The 20,333-nt window shown below is 35.8% G+C and overlaps 3 protein-coding genes across 4 annotated transcripts; 2 read left to right on the forward strand and 1 right to left on the reverse strand.

The window, feature by feature from the left end:
- Positions 1-6,689: 6,689 nt before the first annotated feature.
- LOC140873191 (putative methyltransferase At1g22800, mitochondrial) lies at positions 6,690-11,985 on the forward strand. Of its 2 annotated transcripts, XM_073276207.1 has the most exons (11): positions 6,690-6,922; positions 7,034-7,114; positions 7,632-7,710; positions 8,315-8,456; positions 8,549-8,618; positions 8,786-8,850; positions 8,935-9,013; positions 9,435-9,522; positions 10,598-10,662; positions 10,760-10,849; positions 11,610-11,985. In XM_073276207.1, the coding sequence occupies exons 1-11, from the start codon at positions 6,797-6,799 to the stop codon at positions 11,721-11,723; spliced, it is 999 nt and encodes a 332-aa protein (XP_073132308.1). In that variant the 5' UTR covers positions 6,690-6,796; the 3' UTR covers positions 11,724-11,985. The 2 variants fall into 2 exon arrangements, with proteins under 2 accessions (XP_073132308.1, XP_073132309.1); XM_073276208.1 differs by lacking the exons at positions 6,690-6,922; positions 7,034-7,114 and adding an exon at positions 7,321-7,482.
- Positions 11,986-13,684: 1,699 nt separating this feature from the next.
- LOC140873320 (E3 ubiquitin-protein ligase RZF1-like) lies at positions 13,685-15,536 on the forward strand. Its single transcript, XM_073276414.1, has 2 exons — positions 13,685-13,820; positions 14,453-15,536. Exon 2 carries the CDS (start codon positions 14,537-14,539, stop codon positions 15,419-15,421), a length of 885 nt encoding a protein of 294 aa, XP_073132515.1. The 5' UTR covers positions 13,685-13,820; positions 14,453-14,536; the 3' UTR covers positions 15,422-15,536.
- A 444-nt stretch (positions 15,537-15,980) lies between these two features.
- Positions 15,981-18,137, reverse strand: LOC140873214 (nascent polypeptide-associated complex subunit alpha-like protein 1). The gene is made up of 4 exons (XM_073276256.1): positions 17,997-18,137; positions 17,284-17,356; positions 16,641-16,768; positions 15,981-16,527 (listed from the first exon to the last, which is right to left on the reverse strand). The coding sequence occupies exons 1-4, from the start codon at positions 18,051-18,053 to the stop codon at positions 16,195-16,197; spliced, it is 591 nt and encodes a 196-aa protein (XP_073132357.1). The 5' UTR covers positions 18,054-18,137; the 3' UTR covers positions 15,981-16,194.
- Positions 18,138-20,333: the final 2,196 nt, after the last annotated feature.

Here is a 20,333-nt window from a genome sequence, read left to right on the forward strand (position 1 = left end):
ACTACTCTAGCTTCTATGAATGGTGCGGAAGTAGATCTCCACCACTTCCTCGCTTGTCCCTCAAGCATGAAGGCAAGAATCTCCATCCTATCCTCATCTGTGCAACGGAACTCCTGAAAACACTGCTCCATCCTCTCAAGCCAATCCTCCGCCTCTTCAGTTGTCTCACCCTCCCGACAAAGGCTTCGGGCTAACCTCCTTGAATCTGCGCATGCTCACTCGCTTGCACTCCTTAGGCTGTCCTTGACGACGTCTACGGTCATTCGGATCGCCCCAACGACCGACGCCTCCGCTATCGTGGCTCTCATCGTAATCTGCCATCTGTTACACAATAACAGATAATCACTAATCCGCTTTACGAAATTCCCAGTGCAATGCGCTCTGATACAAAAAATGTAGTGACACATCCCGGATCCACTAACTAATCAGAGTTACGATAAAAGCGCATGCAATTAAAAACTTAAAGCGTAAAGAGCGGATAATTAAAATACAACAAATCCCATCGGCAGAATACAACCGACAATAACAATCGTGTATAAATATTATTATACAACCAAATCGAAGGTTAAGGGTAAACAAATCCCTACCCTCTACAACCTCGCACTCTCCAAAGCTCAATCCTGCTGAGAGCCGCCTGGACCGTTCAGCCTCAAACCTGCTGTGAGACCCCGTTTTCTAATCGTCTAATCTGGGACTAAACAATAATTAAGTATCATTAAACAAAAGCCAAAAGAAAAGGAAATTTTTTTTTCCGGATGAATAGTACCGCGCTCGATCCTACGAGTTCGTAGGATCGAGCGCACCTCAAAAACTCGAGGTACTGCCCAGAAATTTCAAGGGCTGCGCTCGATCCTGCGAGTTCGTGGGATCGAGCGCACCCAAAAATGGCAGATTTATGCCTCAAAATCAACAGGCCAGAAAATTTACGCTAACCAACTCCATTCAAGCCATTCAATACTTCAAAATATAAACATGCACTACAAACTCCTCATGCATATTTCAATACAAGTCGAATACAATCTACGTTCGATAATAGGGTTCGTTCGACTAATCAAAATAAATTCGAGTTTTCTAAACATGATTCAAGACATGAAATTTCATCAACCCTATAATGCGAGATTGCTAAAAGGACAAACTTCTAAACGGTGTCTCACTCTATCACTTCCAACTCGATCTAGTCATGCAACTTCTGACTCGATCCTGCCCCACCTGCCGTCAAATACACATACAAACAAAACGACAGCTGGATAACTCCGGTGAGAATATAATTCCCAGTAAAAGAGAAAAATCAAGCAATTCCAAATTATATATCAATTCATGTTATATAACACAAAGAGTCAATCAGTTCAAAAAGAAATATTAGCACTCAGCTCAAAATGCATTAAAATGCAATGCATGACTTCAAAACTCAGGATCATCTAATCGGATAATCGAATATCAATCGGTACTCGGTTGGGATCCCGGGGTCAAGTTTTCACGAACAACTCACCGACACACCCATTCGGGATGCATGTCGCTCAACTCAAACCCCTAGACTTCAGAGCAACTATAAGAAGTATTCTGGCAATTGAAAAAACTCGAAATCCAAAGCCACTTCAATATAGCTCCCTGAATCGTCTAAGTTCATAATGAATCGAATCTTCGGCTCAAGATGTATGTAAGTGAAATAAAACTCATTCAAGTTAAAATCAAATAATTCGAATAGCATACAAGTATGTGATTTCTTTTGGGCACTCGAATTAATTCAAATTCGAGTTAGTCGTCCCATTCATTCAGTTGTCGTCGTCTTACCTTTCAAGTTCTTCGAGGCTTCAAATCGTCTTTGATTCTCAATTGATTCAACTCCCAATTTCGATCCAAATCCGAAACTTCAATCCAAATGTCAGAATGAAGCCCTCGTTGCGGTGAACGTGAAACTCAACTCGGAAATAAAATCTAACGGTCAGATCGCGCGAATCGGACGGAGCAAAAGCTTGAGAAACCTTCCATGGCTTCTCTCGGCTTCTAGGCGAGATGGGGGAGGAGGAAAGTTAAGGGAGAGAGAGATATGCAAACAATAATAATAATAATCCCATGCTTTGACTAAGTCCAACACTCTACTATTGCAATTCGGTCCCTGAAACTCCAAACTCAATCGATTTAATCCCGGTTCAATTAATTCCCTTCCATTCAATTTAATTCTTATAATAATAAATTCCACTAATCCCAAAATAATTAATTTCAGGGCCTTACACCTGCCCCGCCACAAGGTACACCGCGATACCCAAACACAAGGGCGTGAGCGACAACGCTCAATACGAAAGCAATGATATAAATACAAATATGCGCACACAATATGATTTAAAACTCAAGTGAAAACACTTTCTCATGGCGCCAGAAATATACAGTACCGGCTAGAGAGCTACTCCGCGGGGTACTTGTATATTCCATATCAGGGCTGAGCCAACCCCATCCTGACCCGAATTCAAAATAGGATACAAGTCCCATATGGAAACTGTCATACCTGACTCGAGTCCAATATGAGATCACTGTTCCCTATGGAGACTGTCAATGACTCACATCTCTCCGGATGCAGTCACACGTAAAATCATGTATGTGCTAAGATGGTAAAACATGCTAAAACATGATAAGACATATAGCACATACTCATGCAACATAGATGCAAATATATCATGCCGGCTATCTCGGTCAGTACTTACGTACCTCTAACACTGCTGGTCAAACCTAGCTCCGCTGGTCTAGACTCCAAGCCTACTAGTCCAGTCTACTGCTACTACAATGCAAATATCCATGCATTAATAATAAATCTCTAAAAGCCTTAACTAAGCTAATGCATACTCCTAAATATTTTTAGGATGCCCAAGCTATACCTGCGTCCGTCGTTAGCCCTTTGCTGCAGATAGCCTCAAAACTAGGCCACAGCTCCGCGACGACGCCTAGATCACTAAGCCACTTCTGGATTTTCTGTAGGACATCTAGATCTCCCTAGATCTGAGTTAGAAGACTTAGGAATTGAGAGAGAAGAGAGAAAATGAGCGAGTCACAAATGAACCTCGGCTCCTCTATTTATAGACGAAGTTCGGGCCGTCCGAACTCGGCTTCGGGCCTTCAGAACTGGTTCAGATCCTCCGATCCTAAGTTCGGGTCCTCCGAAGTCCCATCAGTGACGTCAGCCATGGCGTCACCTTGCTGACATAATTGATGACGTAAAACATAACCCTGTTCGGGTCCTCCGATTCCACCGACGGAGCCTCCGATACTGGTTCGGATCCTCCGAACCCCTTTTCGGATCGTCCGAACTCCTCGGGCCTCCGATCCTGACTCCGATCACGTTCGGGTCCTTCGAACACCAGTTCGAAGCGTCCGAACCTCCCGAGCCATGCCCACCATTTTCGAGTATCCTGGATCTATTTTCGGGCTCCGTTAATCCATTTGGAATTTCTTTAATCATGTTTTATTAAATTTAAACATGATCACTTGATTAATTACCTATTAATCATTACTTTTGGATACGGGTTACTACAGCTAGACCAATGATTATGAGAACAAAACTCCCTATTTCTATATGGGGACATGCAATTTTACATGATGCGGCATTAATTCGCATCAGACCAAGTGCATATCATAAATTCTCCCCATTGCAACTTGCATTTGGTAAAGAATCAAATATTTCTCATCTGAAAATTTTTGGATGTATTGTGTATGTGCCTATTGCACCACCTCAACGATAAAAAATGGGTCCTCAAAGAAAAATCGGTATTTATATCGGTTATGATAGCCCATCAATCATTCGATATATTGAGCCTCAGACAGGCGATGTGTTTACAACACGCTTTGCTGATTGTCATTTTAATGAATAAATCTTCCCAATGTTAGGGGGAGAAAAGAAACACATCGAAAAAGAAATCACATGGTATTTACCATCATTGTTACATTTGGATCCAATGACCAAACAATGTGAGAAAGATGTACAACAAAGTGTGAACTTGCAAAGAATTGCAAATCAAATTCCAGATGCATTTGCAGACACAAAAGGGGTAACAAAATCATATATACATGCTGTAAATGCCCCTGCTCGAATTGAAATTCCAAAGAAACAAATTGAAGACACTCATGATGTCATAAAACGCTTGAAGCGTGGAAGACCAGTCGGTTCCAAGGATAAAAATCCTCGAAAAAAAAAGGCATAGAGAAACACGATGATCATAAAATAGAAAATGATGTTTCAGAAGAAACACCTGATGATGAAAATATTCTGTCAGAACCACAAACTGACGAGAATCGTGAAATCTCTATCAATTATATTAATATTGGAAAAATATGGAACCGAAAAGATATAGAAGATATTGATGAAATATTTTCTTATAATGTGGCATGTGACATCATAAATGAAAATGAGGATCATGAACCAAAATTTTTTGGGAGAATATAAAACTCGTCATGATTGGATCAAATGGAAAGATGTCATCCAAGTTGAATTGGATTCGCTAAATAAACGTAATGTTTTTGGACCCATAGTTCTCACACCTAAAGGTGTAAAACCTGTTGGATACAGATGGGTTTTTATTCGAAAGCGAAATGAGAAAAATTAAATAGCAAGATATAAAGCTAGACTTGTTGTACAAGGTTTTTCTCAAAGGCCTGGAATTGATTATGAAGAAACGTATTCTCCTGTTATGGATGCAATTACGTTTCGATATTTGATTAGTTTGGCCGTGTCTGAAAATTTGAAAATGTGTCTTATGGATGTTGTTACAGCTTACTTATACGGATCACTTGATAGTGATATATACATAAAAATCCCTGAAGGATTTAAGATGTCTGAAACACAAAGTTCAAAACCCAGAGAATTTTATTCTGTAAAATTGCAAAGATCATTATATGGGTTGAAGCAATCCGGCCGAATGTGGTATATAATCAGCCAAGTGAGCACTTGATGAAAAAGGGATATGTAAATGATCCAATATGCCCTTGTGTTTTCATCAAGAAAACAACATCCGGATGTGTAATTATTGTTGTATATGTTGATGATTTAAATATCATTGGAACGAATAAAAAAATTTAAGAAGTTATGATGTACTTGAAAGAAGAATTCGAAATGAAGGATCTTGAGAAAACCAAGTATTGCTTGGGTTTGCAAATTGAACAAAAAGAATGTGGAATTTTTGTTCACAGACAAATTATACAGAAAAGATCCTTAAACATTTTAATATGAATAAATCAAATCCATTAAGTACTCCAATGGTTGTAAGATCATTAAACATAGAAAAGGATCCATTTCGTCCATGTGAAGATGATGAAGTTATTCTTGATCCAGAAGTACCATATCTAAGTGGCATTGGTGCCCTTATGTATCTTGCAAATTGCACTAGACCTGATATATATTTTGCTGTAAATTTATTAGCAAGATTCAGTTCATATCCAACAAAGAGGCACTGAAATGGAATTAAACATATATTTCGTTATCTACGAGGAACGACAGATTTGGGACTTTTGTACTCAAAAGACACCGATCAAAATATCATTGGTTATGCTGATGCTGGATATTTATCTAATCCACATAAGGCACGTTCCCAAATCGGATATGTATTTACTCGTGGAGGCACAACAATTTCTTGGCGTTCACAGAAATAAACACTAGTAACAACTTCATCAAATCACGCCGAGATTATTGTGCTACATGAAGCAAGTCGTGAATGTGTTTGGCTAAAATCAATGACACAACATATCCAAACTTCTTGTGGATTATCAGTAAACAAGAATCCTGTGACGCTGTATGAAGATAATGTTGCATGTATTGCTCAAATGAAAGAAGGATACATCAAAAGTGACAGAACCAAACATATTTCCCCAAAGTTCTTTGCCTACACTCAAGAGCTTGAGAAGAATAAAGATATTGATATCTGTTACATTCAATCAAGTGAGAACTCATCAGATTTCTTCACAAAGGCGCTTCCTACGGCAATATTCAGAAAGCATATATATAATATTGGGATGCGAAATCTACAGCGTATGTGAAGAATCGATCGTATTAACATGAGGGGGAGTTTACGTGGCTGCACTCTTTTTTTCTTGCTATAGTTTTTATCCCACTGTGTTTTTTCTAGTAAGATTTTTAACGAGGCAGTATACAAACACGTAATATCACGATCATCATCACAAGAGGGAGTATTGGAAATTATATATTAAAATTAGATTGAAAATTATTGTGATGGTGATGTGATGATATTTTAATTTTTGATTATGTAATGGATGACATATTTATTTTTGGATATTTCTTAATTGAGGATCTATAAATAGACCTCAACATTTGTGAAGAAATTACACAAGTTTAGAGAGAATATTTTATAAGTGTTTGATTTTATATATATTTTGAGTTTTAGAATTTTTAGTTTTTACCATAAATTTTTACTTTTCACAACACAAACATTATTTGTCAAAAAGAAAAAAACTTTAGATATTAACTTTAAATAAAAACAAGTTAGCCTCGTTATATTTCATATGAAATTTTATTATGTATATAAAGTAATATTTTATATTAAAATTTAATTGGGTGCACCTCGTTAAATGAGAATGTGTGGTTTTCAAAGCAATGTACGTCTTTTGCTCAAAAACATAAATAAATACGCCTAAAATCTAACGGCTGCTGTGGCTTCGCTCCCACCACATTGGGCTGCCGGCCGAGCAATTCCGTCATCAAATGGACTTTTATAATGGGCCACTTTAAAAATTCATCGAGCCCAAGATTTAGTTGTACAAGTGACTGAAATTCCAGATTTAGAATTTTGGTCGCAAAATGAGAGCTGTCGGCGAGCTTTGCCGGAGAATCCCGAGCAGATATGTAAGAGGAAGCAGTAGATTCTACTGTACGGAACAAGGTTCCAGAGTTAAAATCTTTGACCGTGATCTCAAGCGCAAACAAGTTAAGACCCATCCATGTTTATTTTAACTTGGAGTTGATGCATTTAGTTTCTCTCTCTCTTTTTTTTTTTCGTGAATTTCAATTATTTATGTTAATGATCATCGTTTACAGAGGGATAGGGCTGCGTGGTTGATGCGTCCGAACGATTCTTTGCTGGATGCTGTAGCCGAAAATCTACTGGATCGTTTAGATGTATATTTTTTCTTTCGATATTTGTTTATGATTGCATTTATATGTATTTTGTAGGTGTTGGAGCTCCGATAATTATCCCATAAAGAATGCCTGATTGCTAGTCCCATCAAGGCGAGAAAAGACTGGTCTAAACTCCTTTAACTTTTGGTTATAGCTTCTGAGAAAGCAGTTGATTTAGGTAGTGTTTGCAACCTTTAAAATTATGGAGATTCTCTTTACAAATTTGTGAAGAGAATCTCCATAATCACTTATTTTTAGAGGTTGCAAACAATACCTTAGTTGTCATTGTAAATCGGTATAAAAAAACAAACAATTAGTTCTCCTCCCAGTGCTTTGAACTTGATTAACACATGGATTGCGGAACATGTGTAAGTTTTGAAGTTTTACTGCGAAAAAATTTGTTATTTGGAGCAAAATGGTTACTGGATGTCGTTTCTGCTTGCCTTGGTTTTCTGAAATTATAATGAATGTATTTCGCCTCTTTCTTTGTATATGAAGGTACTTCTGTTCTCTGTAGGATTGTAAAAGGACATTTCCCACAACATTATGTATGGGGGGTTCCTTGGAAGCAATTACGCGGCTGTTGCCTGGGTGTGGTGAGAGTTAACATTTGTTACCCTCAATCTATCTGTTAATCCTGGGTATGATTTGGCTTATACATTAGATTTATCAGAGTTTGTAAATCTGAAATTTATTATGACCAAGATATCTAATGTGCTGATTGCACCAGTGGAAATATAGTAATTTGTTTTTCTTCTGTCTAGAAGTTCAGTTTACCTACAAATATGCAATGCAGTTTTGATGTTGAAGATGGATGGTTTGAAAAGAAAAATGCTGTGCGTTTTTTAGACATAGAATAACTAGAACTGACAATCAATGTTATATGTAAATTTAGAACTGGAAAGAGAATTCAATTATAAATTGGAAATGGGGATCTAGTTTGCCCTTTACTTTTTCTTGGTAATATTTCAGAAGATTTTTTTTTTGGTGAAAGGATACATGCATAACATGAGATCTCATCAAGTTCATTTTATAAGGTCTCTGGTTGAAAAATGTTAAAAGATTTATGCAATAATGCTTATTTGAGAAATCATTCAGTTGATTGCATATGCCTTCTTATCATATTTGTGTATCTCTCTCATATCCCATTTTTTCTCTTATTGTTTTCTCAGTTCGCAATGTTTTTCATTTAATCATTAGGTGGTATCAAAAAGCTAATAATGATGGATACTTCACATGACATGGTGAAATTGTGTAAAAAGAGTGAACAAGAATTGTCAAACAAAAATATTGAGACCTCATTCATTGTTGCTGATGAAGAGTTTTTGCCAATGAAGGAAGGGTATGCATAACATGAACAGGACCTTTCAACTTTCTAGCCTTACCAACTCTGTTGTAGAAAAAAATAATATGTACTCTCCCCTGCTTGTGCAGTTCTCTGGACCTGGTTATCAGTAGCTTGGGACTTCATTGGACAAATGATCTTCCTGGAGCAATGATTCAGGTTTCTTGTTGCTCATATTTAAATCATCAAGTGTTTCCGATGTTTTTACTCTTTCTTGTTCGTTCAGTTTCCAATTTGCTTCCCCGTCACCCTTTTTAATGTCAAATAGAGTGTTATACTATATTTGCATTATCAAAGACATCATTTCATTTTCTTGCTTGTGGCAGAGTAGATTGGCACTAAAGCCCGATGGCCTATTTCTGGCTGCCATTCTTGGCGGGGAAACTCTGAGGTCATATCTTCGAAATTTTATGCTGCATTTCTACTTATGACAAATGTGAAAAAGGTCCAACTGTGTTACCTGTCATTACTCTAGGGAGTTGAGAATAGCATGCACTATTTCACAAATGGAACGCGAGGGAGGCATTAGTCCACGGTTATCGCCTCTGGCACAAGTACGTTCTTAGCTATACTGTGTGCCATTGACATTGTTCTCTGGAAATATTTCGAAAATTTCGGCTTATGATTGACAGCTTCACATAAATATGGTCCTACAATGCCAAGAAAATTCATTAGGAAAGTTTGTTTTGAGACCCTGTCCACAAATATTTTGCTAAAGCAATATGAATGCACTTCTGTTGCTTTAATTGACATTCACATATGTTTCGCATTCGGTGATGACTTGCTTATCAAGTAAATAATCTGTTGATCTCTGATCATGCTGTTCATGATCGATTTATTTCTTTATGATAATTGTGATTGTTGCTTTTCATAATGGGTTTTCCGATGATAAAAATTATTTCAGTGACATTTTGCTGTGTTATGTCACCATTTCTGCACTCTAAAGGTTACCAAATGGTTTATTATCTCTTATAGGTGCGTGATGCTGGGAATCTTTTGACCAGGGCTGGCTTTACTCTTCCTGGTGTTGATGTTGATGAATACACTGTGAGATATAACAGTGGTGAGTTATTACCCTTGATGTGTTCTGTTTCAACGCTTCAAATTCAAAGGCATCATAAAATGTTCTTAATTGTACAAATTATATGGTCAAGTTTCAATTGATGTACTCTTATAGAAGGTTTTGCAAACTCATTTTTCTTGTTTACTGTTCTGTTTCAACGCTTCAAATTCAAAGGCATCATAAAATGTTCTGTTCCTCGTCTTGCATCTGTATGATTTGTAATGTTGCTGCTTCTTTGTATAGTTTGGTACTGATTTATATTTTAATACGTGGGTTTGGTCTTTGTAATGTCTCGTTAAAGAACTCTGATATAATTGTGATTTTGCATTTATCCTGTCCATCTCTGATTCTCTGTTCGTCATTTTAATCTGTGCTCCATATGACTCTTATTATTTGTGTTTTGCTTCTATTTCTGTTCTGCTATAAAGAGGAAAATAATATTCTAAAAAAAAGAGGAAAATAATGTCCTAAAAAAGGCACAAGATTTTATCAAGAAGACAAGAAAAGGGAGTCCGCATTGCACATTGTGTAGAAATTATGAATGCCTTTTTTATGACAGCATTCGACATTTTTTATATGCTCTGAAAATATGATCCCCACAATTAGATCCTATACCAGAATTGGCTTGAGAAGTGACGGTAAAATTTCAATGGGAATGCCACTGGATTATCAATGAAGATATAATTCATTTCAAGAGAACGTGAATGGTCGGGATTGCGTTGATGTGCGTATTCATGTCAAATATCATCCCACCTATACGTGTACTGCTTGACCATTCAACCTCTGATGTTACCTCCTGCAGACCTGCCACCCCCTTTCTAATTATCACTAGAGCAGATCTGATTTGACATGCTCAATTCTTTCTTAGTTGAATCGAAAGGACAATTATGAATTATGTCACCCGTATTAGTGAACGCACTTGGATATACTCTTCTGAGACTGTAATACAACTATCTTTTTTCCTTCCGATTATCACGTTGAACATAAAGGAACCTAATATAATGATGGGATTTATTTCTTCAGTATTGTCTTGTATTTGTTTGAATGTAATGCATGGTCTCTTTCCTCAAGGCAGCTCTGGAGTTGATAGAGCATCTTCGTTCTATGGGTGAAACCAATGCTTTATTACAAAGAAGCAAAGTAAGACCTTTCTTTCTTTCTGTTTCATTTGTCTTTTGTGCTTCGATATTGATGTTTAGTGGGTAAACGGACAAAAAATAATCTGAAACGGAATCAGATATTGAAGAGAGAAACGGCCCTGGCAGTGGCAGCTGTGTATGAGTCAATGTTTGCTGCCGACGATGGTACTGTTCCGGCAACATTCCAGGTGAATTTGAACAGTCTGTTTTGGATGTTTGCTGAGATTTTCCAGATACCAATCGATTTAGGTTGTGCACGCCATGACTTTTTATATTATATTCGCCACCATTCTTTGTGAAACATTGATTTTGCCTACTTCTGATAATGATTTTCCCTCCCTCTATTGTTCTCACTCTTCATGATCCCTGACTGCTAATCAGATGGGTTTGGATTAATGTGAGCAAGTGTGTTTATTCTTTATCCAGATGATCCGGCATTAACTTCATGCAAAAATAAATCCCCTTCTATGTCTTCTTATATTATTTTTTAAAATATTCGTATTTATGTGGCAAAACTATTAATCGAGTTATATTTTTGTAACCGAAAAAAATAAAAATTGGCATGTATTGTCTCACATTTTTTTAAAAAATTAAAATAAAAATATAGGAAAAAATAACTGTATCGTGTGGGAGACTCTGTGTACCTGCACCATTCATTTTGTGGGACCCCACGTCAAATGAACGATGGATGTTGCACGGTGTAGCATAGATTTCTCCTACCTTGAGGTAATGGATTTTGAGTTTTGGACCGAGCATGCTAGTTTAATGAGAGGACCAGGTTCAGTTAAGATTGAGCTTGAACCACAATTACAGTTCCTGTTGACACCCCTGCTGGCTAGACCAGTCACCTGTAATGTGTTTATACACATTGCAAGATTTTGAATCGTTTTTCGGTGACTTTTTTGCCCAACCCGACCCGACCCTGAATGCATTTCCATGTTTGTGAAGGTGATATACATGACAGGGTGGAGGGAACACACTTCCCAACAGAAACCAAAGAGGAGAGGATCCGCCACCATATCCTTCGGCGACATCCAAAAGCAATTCGGTGGACAGAGTTAGCTGTGATTTGTAAGCAAGTTCATGTTATTAAAGAAAATGTAACATCATAAAATTTCAAACCAAAATTTTCTGTTTTACTTAATATTATTAGGATGGAGTGGAGCACATTGTTGCTCATTAAACTTTAAATCTCCTTACTGTCTTGAGCTTCATAGACGGGGTCGATAATCGATTTAGTGATTTAGTCTCTGTAAAGCAAAACTTATGATAAAATTTTCGTTCTTTATAAACTATCTGACGCTGAGATGTTATGCATAGTTATGTTGAAATATTTTTATATATCATTAAAATTTTAATTCTCTTGAAATATATTTTTAGATTAATTTAATATGGGAATTATTTCTTAAAAACAGAAATTTAAGTAATAGGAGTAGTTGTTAATTAATAGACTGACAGAGTTCGTGGACCCTTTAGTAGATTGAATCATGAGAGTATGTGTTTTCTTGGCCACTCACATGCATTCTTGCCAATAAATTCTTATTTAAATCATAACTCATATGGGGATCACATTTCCCAACAAAGAATCCCCTTCGAAACACTTTAACGAAAATTGATATGAGGTCCACTTTGTAATTTCTATGAAAAGGACCTTTCAAATTTTTGTACATGTAAATTAATTAAAGAAGATAAAAGAAGCAGATCTTAAAACGTATAAACTCATTTTCATTCACAGTTTATTTTGGAAAGAAAAGAAAGAAACTTTTTCAAGGTCCCAACTCACCCCCAACTCCCATGTTTGGAAATATTTTAATTAATAGATACAAAACAATTTAGGCAGTGACTCGATGTTCATCCACGTGTTTAAGATGAAGTTAATTTTCGATAAATATCCCATCTATCTTTTTTTTTTAAAAAAAAAAAACAATTTACTCTTTTTCCCTACAACTTGGGAAAAGGTTAAGGATTTTTTTTATAATTGATTGATACTTTATTTTCGCATCATTAGACTAAAATGCCCATTGGTCTAACCTATGTAGGGTTTGTTTATCCATTTGCAAGTGAAATTATTAGACGCGAGATTTAGATATTTGGGTTGGCTTTCCAATGAACAACGTTCAAACTTTTAATAATTAATCCACCATTGATTATTTCATCTTAATTATAGTTCTTGAAATTGAAATAGCTTCGATGTGTAGTCATGCAAAATATTAGCTAATGAATTGAAATAAATTTATGCAATGGATAGGATTTAGTTTTTCGGTTATGATAAATTAAAAAAAAAATATTATTTACACTCCACTTTTTCTTTTTCTTTTTTTTTGGGAAATAACACTCCACTTTTTTTTAATAGTATTAACTAACAATATCCTTATTATAGTTTTCATTCTGTTAGTTGAATGAAGTGATTGCTATAATTGAGTTTCGAACGAAATTTTATCTCATAATTATAATATAAATGTTAAATTAGTTACATGTCGTCGACAATAGTTTTCATTTTTTAGAAAGAAGTTTGTTCATAGTTCTTCATTTCTAAAGTAGGTCTCCTTAATTACTTTAGTTTTCATTTTTTAGAAGGAAGTTTGTTCATAGTTCTTCATTTCTAAAGTTAGTCTCCTTAATTACTTTAGTTATTCAAAAAATAATAATTAAATTAATCGATATCCTTAATATGAAAATACACATGAAATATGAATTTTTAACTATTCATTGAACTGATTACTAATACTAATATATTTAACTTTTTGAAATCAAACCATAATTTGTTCTTACTTTTTTTTTTACACATTTTTTCTGACATTTTTATTGTAACTGAAAATGGATAAAATAAAATAAAATAATAAAGTGTTTTTAATCAAATTTTTTTTTAATGAAATCAAACAAAAATTGACAGATAAGGACAGCACACACCTCTGATGACTCTTATTACACTGTACTGACACTTCTTTTAACTAAAAAGCACTGTTGGTTTTGTAAAATTAAGAAGAAAAAAAAAAACACAGTCACACACTAGCAATCTTGGCTACAAATCCTCCAATTTCATCAATCATTAACTTTTTCTCTGTTTGCATATCCTTTTAACCACTGCATTGCTAACTCTTTTCCATTTGGGTCTCCTCTATTCTCTCGCCGTTTCACTTTTTATCCGCTGGATTAAAGGTATGTATGTACCTTCTTGCTCATCCATTTTCCATTTTTCTTGCTCTGTTTCTTAAATATTGTTCCCCATTTTTAATGGTCGTTGTTGCATTACTGTAAGTTTAGTCTTTCAGGGAATGCAGATTCTTTGATTTCGTTGTTAACATGGGTTGGGAAAAAAAGTTGATTCTTTGACCCTGATCTTTAGATTTAATTTGGATGATAATTTTTTAGAGCCAAACGATTGAAGTTGTGTAAATTGTGAAATTATCTATTTAACTCTTAATAATCAGTGATAATTGCGACTGATATTTTATGAAAAAGGTAAATTCGGGCTTAAAGTTGATTCTTTTAATGAGTAAATGCATACTTCATACTTGGAAATCCACATACGCTTTTTTTAAAATATATTTGGGTACTTGGCATTGTTCAAGAGCGACGACGATGTTTCTGTAAAGAAGGAAAGCCTGAAATCAAATACGGATGACTCTATTTATTTTCCTTTTTGATTAAAAGCGAAATTATTATTGCAATACTCGAATATTTTGAGCAAAATGACTTGGGTTAATGGTTTCTTGATGATCATTCTCTTGTCTACTTCCTGTATTTGTCAGCATTAGTAACAGTTTGTGTTCTGCCTCGTGCAATTGCAGTTTGCTTTCTCTCAAGGCTTTGAGAGAAGTAAATTTTCTGGGTAGATTTGGATGTAATAGAGAACAGGGCTGAAGTGGGTGAAAATGTCAAGTGAAAGGGGCACCCATTGGTGTCATAGTTGTGGGGAACCAGTGACCCTGGGAAGTCAAATGGTGGTGTGTCCCAATTGTAATGGAGGTTTTATTCAAGAACTTGATGAAACAATAAGCATGTCTCCCGAAGAACACACCCAAAGACCAAGATTCTTGGAAACCATCTCGAATTTTCTCAGGCAGCAGATGTCTGTTAGAGGCGGCAGCATATCTCATATCCGAGGGATAACTGAGCGGGGCTCTCAAAATGCCAATCCTTGGAACACGGTCCTTGTTTTCAGCGGTGACATGCCAGTCAGGATGCCTGGCGGTGGCGGAGTTCTAGAGTTTCTTAACGAAGCTATTGGATTCAGACAAGACAATGGAGGTGATTACTATATTGGACCCGGAGTGGAAGAGTATATGGATCATGTCACACGAGATGATCAACGCCCCCCTCCCCCAGCTTCAAGATCTGTGATCGCGGCCTTACCAACAGTCAAGATTTCAAAAAAACATGTTCGTTCAGATTCAATGTGTGCCGTTTGTAAAGAGACATTCGAACTGGGTTCTCAGGCAAGAAAACTTCCCTGCAAACATATATATCACGCAGATTGTATCGTGCCATGGTTAGAACAACGCAGTTCTTGCCCTGTTTGTCGCCAAGAGCTAAATGGTCAAAACTCGAGCTCGTGTAATAGAAGCAGGGGCCAGGGGTCTAGCAGCAGCGATGGCAGAAGTGGCAATCGAGGAAGGGGAAGACGTTGGTCTTTCTTATGGCCATTTGGTTCGTCACGTTCCAATTCGCACCAAAATGAAACTGCAGAACCAAGTTCAGTTCCATACCATCAAGATGACAACCATACAGGGTACCCCCATTGGCCTTTCGAATATTGACGATTCGTGATTACAAGCAACCTTGCTGTGTTTTTAAATTCTTTGCGACTATAATGTTCCTCTGTTGAACATAATAATGTGTAGCGAATGATCGATGTTTGTTGGTGTTTTCTACCATCCTAAATTTGTCTTACTCTTTCATACTTGCTGGAAAGCATTATGCGCATGTTTAGAGATTCAAATTTCATTGGTAAAATACCCTGCTTGGATCCAAGAATTCAGTTTGAGATGATTCCATTAAGAAAATGGAACATAGACTAGAAGTGAGATGATACGGAAATAAAAGGCTATTTTGCCAACAAAATGTGTTTCACTTGCAAATGCCGATTTCAGGAATATTATCGCACTCGACACAGTAAATTGAACGAATGAAGATATTGTTTACTGGCTAAGGTAAGACGAGGTTTCCATGAGCCAATAATCTTCTACATTTGCCACAGGCTTGTTCGCCCAAGCGCCACCAAACCCGTTCTGTTTGGCCGTATGAAGATCATTGCTTTGGGGTAATTTAAATTCTCTAAATTATGAAAATGCAGTATATGAATACATTTCTATCGGGTAAAGAAACACGAGCATCATGAACAAAATACAAACTACAAAATTAAGAAAATGTCAAAAAGAGTAGAACATCTGGGACACTGATTCAGTACACAACACCTTGCAAGGAAAGAACAGAAAAAAAGATTATCGGAAACCTCGGAACTCAAAATTCGGGGATGTTCAAATTAAAGTAGACATGGTAACAGAGATAAAATCTAAATGTCAATCTCTCTCTAGTTTGTGAGTTCCATAATGGCCGAGACGATATCTCCATCTGCATCCTTCAGAGATTTGACTGCTCTGGCTCTAGAAACCCCAGCTTGAGTCATCACGAGCTCTACATCCTTCGGTTCAACTCCAGTTTCATCTACATCCTCGTCATCATGATGTGCAGTTGTTGGCTCAATCTTCGGTATAACATTGCTGACATTAGGAGCCTTGAACTGCTCTGCAGCTTGAGTCTGCAACTGTGAACTTAAATCCTCGATTTTAGCCTCGCCAAAGATTACATATGTATCTGAATTTGGGCTTTTGAAAACATCTGGCTTTGAGATGACAAATAAGATCTGTAACCAACAGTTGGAGAAATTCAATTATCTGTGACAATGTTACATATGTCCAAAGCAGGACCATTTGAATTCTTGGCTCGAATGGTAAAAAGAAGTACAGAGAAACCAACATTCTTGCTCTTCTTAACAGTGACTCGGCTAACACCAGGAATACACTTCATTCCCAGCTTTAGCATTGCCTTGCGGCTCTTCTTCTCACTACGGCTCTGCTTCGACTTACCACCAGCATCTTCTTGTCCTACAAAAGTAAACGAATACATCGTTTACATATGCTTAAGCTAATGCACAGATACGCAGAAAGATTTTCAGAATTAGAACTGAAACTTGGCCCAACCAAGATTCTTTTGGATCCACATCATCTATCTGAAACTATTTGTTAAATAATTAGCAATGCTAAATGACTCCAGCTAGTGTTGCTCAACCAGAACTTGAAAACATTTACTCATCCCTGACTTGAAACACAGAAACTCACAAATTCAGGAAGTTCAAAACCAAAGAAGGTGGTAATGCTCGATAATGTTTTTTTAGTCAACTACAAACTGATACCAGAACCTGCTGGGATGTCATTTCCAAAATCAGATCTGATACTGAAAGCCAATAACATGGAGATTAAAATCTATAAATGAATGCCTAGAACCATAACTCAAGAGTTCAATAAATTTTGGATTAAAAAGCAGTAAAAAAGGCATAGACCGGAAAGCAAATATCTTGATCACGCGAACAACAGGATCAAAATCAAGGTTGACCATCTACCTTCTACATCATCTTCATCCCCTTCATCATCTTCCTCGTCATCATCATCATCCTCGATCAAAGGCCCCTCATCCTGCGAACAGCAGTTGAACATGATAAACAACCAATTCTGAGCGCACAATTTACTTTTGTCTCATTTTGAGCGCATAAAGCTTTATTGTCCCAAATTAAATCCTAATAATGACCACTGTCCACAAGCCGGGTATGAACCATTATATGATTGCCTGATTGGAAATTGACTAAACCACTTTAAAAACAATCCAAGTTATAAAAAAATGTTTGACGTGACAAAAAATCATTGTCAATTCAAGGATATCAATCTGCAGAAGGCATTTTCCTGTCATATTATGCCTAACTGTTGATGAATTTGTATCATACACAACCCAGCAAATGAAAACATAAAGAACAGAAAATTTAGATAGACGGTTAAATGTCACTCTTTCGCTTTCAGACAAACCCTAGATCAGAAATCAGAATATACAAGCAAATCAAAATTTAATTCCGCACTTACTGGGACAGATACCAGATTGATTCAACGTGTTACCTCACATCAAAGATAGCAAAAGAAATCTTAGAAAAGCTACAGAATAGAGACAAATTACTTCATCGAACTACATCGAAGAAAAAAAAACCCATTTCTGCCAAAAAATGATAAAACTCAGAACCCTTGCACGAATCAAACTCGGACCAAAAACGATTGAGGGAGAGCTTACTTCAATCTTATGCTGCTCAAGATGGGCAGCCAACAATTCCTCTTGAGACTGAGTCATGGTTGATGAGGCTACCGGAAGGAATGCGGTCCGAGGACAAAACCCTAGAGAGAGATAGAGCTGTAAATGACGTTCACGCAATCACTGCCAATTTACCGTAAAATAGGGGACTATATATAGTACCAAAAAAATTAATTTTGTGAAAAAACAAATTGGGGGCCGGGGTTTGACGGTAAAAAGAACCGGGTTTCAAACCTCGGTTCATCCACGATCGTCAAAATAAGTTAGATTTTTCGAGTTAAGATTTAATAGGGGTGTAATTGAGTCGAGTCGAGCTATTATTCGAGCTCAAACTCGACTCATATTTTACTACTCAAGCTCGATTGAGTAGTCAATTTTGTACTCGAGCTCGAGTAATGTTCGAGTACTCGAGCTTGCAAATTATATTTTATATATATGTGTCTTATCGAGTAGCGAGCACATATATTTAAAGCTCGAGCTCGAGGTCAAATCGAGCTCGAGTCAAGTTTTGACCGAGCTACTCACGAGCTGCTTACGAATAGCTCGGCTCGTTTGCACCCCTAGTTAAGATGAAAAATTTATGGGTTGAGTTATTTTTGTCAATTATCATTTTGAAAGTAGGTTTGTTGGTCGATTCCATTTGGGTAGTTGTTTTGGGAAGACATTATTGGTCGGAGTTTTTAAGCTCATCAAATTTTTTTATCAATGTATTAATGGTTATATATGGTTTGATGAGTTTTAAAATGATTAAAGAAAATTAATGAGTTTTGAATGATTAATGTTATATACTGGGGCGGCCCTGCCCGGGGCCCCAAATTTCCTAAAAAAATTTATTATATACATATATACTATAAATACTATGTATTCATATAGTTCAATTAATTATTATATTATAATAGTTATTAGAAAAATCGAAGAATACTTATACATCGTCAACAACAAAGTTATCACTCAAACTGATATGTTCAATATCCGTTTCGTTCATCACCTCTAAGTTTGGTATTGTTTGTCGTCGACCATCACTTTCCATCGTCTCTCCTTGATCATCGACGTTCTTAGCCTTGCGTTTTATAGCTTGATTTTCGATCAATTTCTTCTCGGTCTATGTGTGTGTTAAAATTTGACTGATGACTCGTTCAATTTAATTTTGATTTAATGTTAAATTTTAATATTTATATTTAATTTCATGTCGTGGTTGAAAATTTATGTATTGAAGGTACGCATTTCGAAACTTAAATTTAAAAATTGGGACTTTTATTTAATTTATCTTTGAGTGACTAAATTAACTGCTTATAAATTACATTCGCACTTAAATTGTGAGTTTTGATGGTTCAATGTGATTTTTTTGGATAATTTCATAATTATATTCACAAAAGATGAAGATAATTTCGTATAGCTCGATTATATTTGTTTTTTTTAAATGAAAGTTGATATTTACATTCTATTTTGTGTTACCTACACTCCACTTCATGCGTAAAATGAAGTGCAAATAACAAAAAATATAGTGTAAATATCAACTCTCTTTATAAATTACCGTAAGAAACTATTATTTTAATCTTCGCCCTGAGCCTCATTTTCCTTTGGACCGCCCCTGGTTATACATAATGATTTATATTATGTTTGATGAACATTTAAAGATTTGTGTAATTTCTAGCGTTTTTATGTGTGCAGGATTCATGAATTTTGAAATACTTGCATATGTTTTTTGGTTGATAAACTTTGAAAGGTTTATATTTTATAATAAATTTTGTATAAATTATTTTTTTAAAAATAGCAATTTTTAAATTTTTTGATGGATTGGGTTGAGGTTTTAGTAATCCAACAAATCGCCCGCTCCATTTATTGATGTGGCGGCCTATTTCACGTTTCCGCCTATTCCTTAGATTTACTGTAAAATATATGTATATTTAAATTTTTAGTAACCATATCATTTTTCATTATTTAAATAAAAACTACTAAAATTAGTAAACAGAATAATAATAAAGTTACAATAATAATAAAGTTAAAAAATAGTTACAATTACGGTGTTAAACTTTTTAAACATTAAACACGATATAAAATAGTATTTACACTTATTGTGGTATTCCCAATAAATACAGGTCAAATTTTTAAAAAAAATTAAAAAAATTTACCGAAACATATGTAACGCAACATACCAAAATAAATAAATAAATAAAAATAAAATTACGACAATTTATGTTTTAAATTATAAATACATACATTTATATCAAAAAAGTTGACCCGTAGGGACTCGATCCCATATAAATCAGAAGCCCGTTGGATCATGCGGGTCAATAAATACATTTATATGTTTGTATA

Source organism: Henckelia pumila, unplaced genomic scaffold (genome assembly GCF_033568475.1).
Source record: "Henckelia pumila isolate YLH828 unplaced genomic scaffold, ASM3356847v2 CTG_525:::fragment_3, whole genome shotgun sequence".
In the NCBI taxonomy this organism is placed as follows: domain Eukaryota; kingdom Viridiplantae; phylum Streptophyta; class Magnoliopsida; order Lamiales; family Gesneriaceae; genus Henckelia; species Henckelia pumila.